Source organism: Empidonax traillii, unplaced genomic scaffold (genome assembly GCF_003031625.1).
Source record: "Empidonax traillii isolate 1590-97213 ecotype Southwest subspecies unplaced genomic scaffold, ASM303162v1 scaffold1283:size300302, whole genome shotgun sequence".
NCBI classification, from domain to species: Eukaryota; Metazoa; Chordata; class Aves; order Passeriformes; family Tyrannidae; genus Empidonax; species Empidonax traillii.
The window spans coordinates 261222-266101 of record NW_020956476.1 but is presented as its reverse complement, the minus strand read 5'-3'; the positions used below and the strand labels follow the sequence as shown (position 1 = coordinate 266101).

Sequence of the window (4880 nt, the reverse complement as noted above, 5' to 3'; positions counted from 1 at the left end):
GGGTTTCCCACCCCAAAATGCTCAGAGGGCCTCCTGGCGCTGCCAGGAGCAGTTCCGCTCGCCTGTAAGGACAATGGTGGGTTCTAGTGGGGGAGCGGGGGAGGGGGCACGGCCAGAGCCCACCAAAACAAAACCAGAAAAAATAGAAGAAGGGGAAGGAAGAGAGAGAAATTAGTGTTCTTAGCGAGACTTAATCCCACTGAAAAAGCAACACGAGAGAGAGAGAGAGAGCAGGATAACCCAGGCTGGAGCGGGGAGGGGGCGGCAGGGGGGGGGTTTGGGGGGTTTCTGTAGGATTCCGCCTGCAAAACCTTACCAAGTTTTGAGGGAGCGCCCTAAACCCCCTCGGGAATTACTCCGAGGAAAGGACCCGCGTTTTGCCAAGGTAGGTACCGCTGTCGGAGTGACACCTGGGCGGTGCGGCCGGGCTGGGGGGGAGGGCACCCCCCACTCGGTGCCCCTTCTGTTGGGGTGACCACAGGGACGCTCAGAGCAGGAGTGGAGTGTCCCCTCCTGCCCTGGCAGGTGCCTTGGCCAGGCTTTGGGGCAGAGCTGGGGGCACCCCCGACCGCCCCTTGCAGGGCAGAACAGGCCGGGGGGTCCAGGGGAACCCCCCCCGCCACCCCTTCCCGACCGAGGTGGCTTTGAAGTGGAAAAGAGCTCGGGGGAAACTCGCTGTGAGAAACTTCCCCGACCTGGGGGGGTTTCCCAGCGAGGGGCAGAAAGGTGTGCGGAGCAGGGGGGGTGCAGAGAGGGGCTGCCTTTAATTTGGGATCAGAGGCGGCGAGGGGGAGATTTCTTGGAGGTGTACAGGGGGGGAGAAAATTCTGGTAGACGCTAGGGGTGCTGGTTTGCAAACGCCAACCCTGTGTCAACTGGAAGGGAAATTAAAACTGATTTTTTTTTTTTTTTTTAAAGGATGTGGGAGGGGGGTAAAAATACAGAATAGGCCTAGTTACTTCTATTCAGACTCGTCTCCTCGGGTAGGAGATAGTTACGGTGCTGGCTGCTAGAAAACATGATAAAATAAATCAGTGAGAGGATTGGAAAGGAGGAATAAAATCCAAGAGGGGAAAAAAAAATAAAAGGAGCTCTAATGGGATTGGTTCCGTAGCATTATTTTATGGCATCCGTCTCCACGTTGTACAAGCAGATTAGATTTGGCTTCTTACTTTTATGGTGGGTTTTAGAGGGGAAGGTAAATTTGAGGGTTGCTGTCGACTCCCCAGCACGGTGGAGGTGCCGCTTTGGGAGGTGGGAAACTCCTCTCTGTGCAAAAAGAGCCTTCGCTTCGCTGCTTTGGCTGGAAATTTGAGGGTTATTTAAGCGTCTAAAATGATTTTGGGGTTGTCCGGGGTGCATTTGGGCGTATTTCTTAAAATGCTACTTAGGTTTTCTGTTTATCTGGAAATTATAGGTTTTAGCAGGAAAAACGACCGTTCACCTTAAAAAGTACCTGAAAATTTTCTCATCATCGCGAACGGGGGAGAACAGCAGGGATTTCATTCTTGGCCATGACTGTCTTTTATTAGGAAAAATGGAGGAGTTTGGGGAATCTGTTGAAGATATTTACAGGAATTTTGAAGTAGGGGAAGGGCAGGTTTTCTCTGATAGTCTCTCTGCTGCGGCATTTAAATGCAATTAATGTGGGAGATGCTCTGACCAAAAAATGTTCTGCCTTTTGAAATACAAAGGGGGGGGGGGGCGGGAGAAAAACCAAGGAAGAGAAAAGGGGGGTGCTATACTTTTAATCTCTTGGGCAACTGTAATTTTAAACGAAATCTCAACATGATGCTACCCTCATTAGTTCCGAATGAAGGTTCATTACCTAGACAGTATGAATATTTTATTGCTTTATATCCCTTTTTCGGAAATGAAACGCCTTTGATCTTTTTCTCGGGTTGTAAAAAGAATTGCCTGTCATTAAAAAAAAAACCTGTCGTCCCATCTGCCTTTACAGTCTGTATTTCTTTTCATCTGTTTATTTCTTTTTTTCTTTCCTTTTTTTTTTTTTTATATATATATATTATTTATCTGCAAACGCATGTAGAAACCCAAACCTTGGTTGACCTCTGGGAACGAAAAATGGATTAAATCTTTGCGCTGTGTATCAGAAAATAATTACGAGGGTTTCAGGGTGGGGTGGGGACAGAGCTGTGACATTTTACTTTTAGAAGACGGTTATTTGGATTCGAGTCTCGTTGTGCGTCTACACTTAAATATTCAGTCCAGAAGCCGATTTTTTAGATCAGCATTAAATTGATGTACGAGATATGGAGGAGAGGGTGGAAAACTTCCAGTTTTTCTCTCCTAATATCAGCTATTCGGATGCTGAGATGGTGCTTTAATTAATCGTCTTTCCTCTCAAGAGTGAATATTTTAACCAGCTTCACCTATAGATTAATTCTTGATCTCTCGAGCCACAAAACTTCCCCCCCCCCGCCCCAGAAGAGAATTATGGCGGTAGGAGAAGATCTCTGACCAAGGAGGACGCATCTGTCTTCTATATGTACCCTGTAGATCCGAATTTGTGTAAAGGAAGTTGGGTCACAAATTCGTATCTAGGGGAATATGTAGTTGACACAAACACTACAGGTCACAAACCCAGAAGGCATTATTCCCCCTCCCCCCCCAAAAAAGCCCCCCACACCCCAGAACCCTAAATAAGGGGGTGAAAACAAGGTCTTAACCAGAAAACCGATTTATAGCTAAAAAGGAATACTTTGGATTTGACCTTAGCTCAACTCCAGCGCTCCTGCGATAAACTTTATCATCACTTGGAGATAAAATCTGAGCCGCGAAGGGGATGGGGGAAGGGGGGAAGGGGGGGTGGTCGCGGGCGTTATTGCTGCGATTTGAGAGCCAGGATCCCACTATCGCTTTAATTTGTGTAATCTCAGCACCGACACCGAGAACAAAAAAATATGTATTATTGCCTTCTTCCCTGCCGCTTGTGAGGAGCTTAGGGCGCGTTTCGGGTCCAAAGGCGAATTTGAGGAATTAGGGGTGGCTTTTGAAAGGCTGCTGGTTCGCTCTGGCTTTTAAAGCGTCTTTATTACAAGAAGGGCGAGGCGAAGATGCATTAGGACTTGGGCTAATTCGCTTTTGTAATTGTTCATCAAGTCCTTGATTTCTTGCTCGGAGGACGGGCTCCTTTTTCCATCGGTGCGTGGGAAAACAGTCAATCTCAGAGCCCGGCTAAATGTGATTTAGGAGACCGGGTACCCCGAATTAGCTGATGAATTTCTTATCGATCCCGAACAAGCCCTATTCATCTCTGCCAGGCTCGGGGCGCAATGTCCCTTCCCGTATCACCTTAGCGGGGAATGAGATGCAGCCCCCGCCCGGGGGGGCCGCCATGGATCATGTGCTGGGGCAGCGCTCGGGAGCCGCGGCGAACCCCCTGAAAAATCATTTTTACCTTATATTCTAATTTTCTCTCCTTTTTTTTTTTTTTTTTTTTGCTTTCTTTTTGAGGCAGAAGGGGTGAATTTTTATTTTCCCACCCCCCTCCTTTCGTTCGGGTCCCCGAGCCAGGACACACCCCCGAGGGGTGTGGGCCCAGGGGGGTGTCGGTTCTCGCCCACGGGGCGCTGCCGAGCCCGGGGCCGGCGGGGCCGGGGGAGGCCGGAGGGGAGCGGGTGCCCCCGGTCGCCTCCCCGGGGATGCTGGGGGGCCCCGGGAGAGCCCGGGCTGGGCAGGTTTCCTTATCCGGGGCTCGCCGTGCCCCTCGCCATTGGCCCGCGCTGTCACATGGACTCAACTTTGTTCACTTGACAGTAAGTAGGAGGGTTCCACGAAACAGGAAAACGAGTAAAGGGGGGGGACAGGAATAAATTTTAGGAGAGAGAGATATATATTTTTTTTTCGTGTGTGCAATTCTAAGAAATTAATGGCCATGAGCTCGTTTTTGATCAACTCCAACTATGTGGACCCCAAGTTCCCACCCTGTGAAGAGTATTCCCACAGCGATTACCTTCCCAATCACTCGCCGGAATATTACAGCAGCCAGAGGCGAGAGAGCATTTTCCAACATGAAGCGATGTACCAGCCGCGGTCAGCCTGCAAGGAGCAGCTCTACTCGTCCTGTCAGAGCTCCGGCCACCAAGCAGCGGTGTTATCCCCCCGGGGTCATGTCCATCCTCCGGCCGGATTGCAGAGCCACCTCTCTGAGCCAAACCAGCCCTGCGAGCCGGTCACCCCCAGCCCACCACCCTCCTGCAGCCAAAACTCTCTGAACCAAAGCCCTTCCAATTCCTCTTGCAAAGAGCCGGTAGTTTACCCCTGGATGAAAAAAGTCCATGTAAGCACGGGTAAGTGAACTAAAGTGGCTTTGCTTTATAGTAAGTAGCACCTCAAAGTCTTGTAGAAATCTTATTGCACCAGTTGTAAAATAACCATTCGTGGAGATTTACGATCGCCTGTTTGCAGAGCGGTATAATTACATCCTCCATAAATTTTTATTGCTCTGCTTGGCCATGTGCCTTTGAAGTCTCTGTTACCATCCTCCTCCAATTTCTTGCAGGCTACTTTTTTTATGGCTGTTGAATCTTCATAAGTTAAGTTTTATGTTTTTGTAATTTGTATTTAAGTGGCGGGTTGAGTAAACTTTTACTATTTTCCTTCCCCCTCCCCCTCCCTTTTTTTTTTTTTTTTTAGGGTGATATTTAAGAAATAGGAGTGTCTGTGATTGCCTGTTTGCATGTGTGTAGGGGGAACTTTAAAGATTTGGGGATAACCGAGTGATGCTCTAGTAGAGATGTGTATATATTGGAGTATATACACACGCACAGGGCATGGAAAATGTGTCTGGGGGACCTTATAAAAACGTTTAGACAGGAATACACGTCAAGCAACGAGGATGGAGGTGGAGATTTGCA

At 48.8% G+C, this 4880-nt stretch overlaps 1 protein-coding gene and 1 long non-coding RNA gene across 2 annotated transcripts in view; one reads left to right on the top strand and one right to left on the bottom strand.

Moving 5' to 3' along the window:
• Nucleotides 1-4089, bottom strand: part of LOC114069513 — a 26898-nt gene extending 22809 nt beyond the window's left edge. The window contains exon 1 of the long non-coding RNA XR_003573792.1: nt 3977-4089. This is a non-coding gene — a long non-coding RNA (uncharacterized LOC114069513). The remainder of the gene's footprint in view (nt 1-3976) is intronic.
• HOXB4 (homeobox B4) overlaps nt 3739-4880 on the top strand; it is a 2811-nt gene continuing 1669 nt past the window's right edge. Inside the window, 3 exon segments of the mRNA XM_027906347.1 lie at nt 3739-3757; nt 3760-3779; nt 3887-4313. Coding sequence (XP_027762148.1) covers nt 3754-3757; nt 3760-3779; nt 3887-4313 — 451 coding nt within the window. The 5' untranslated portion in view covers nt 3739-3753.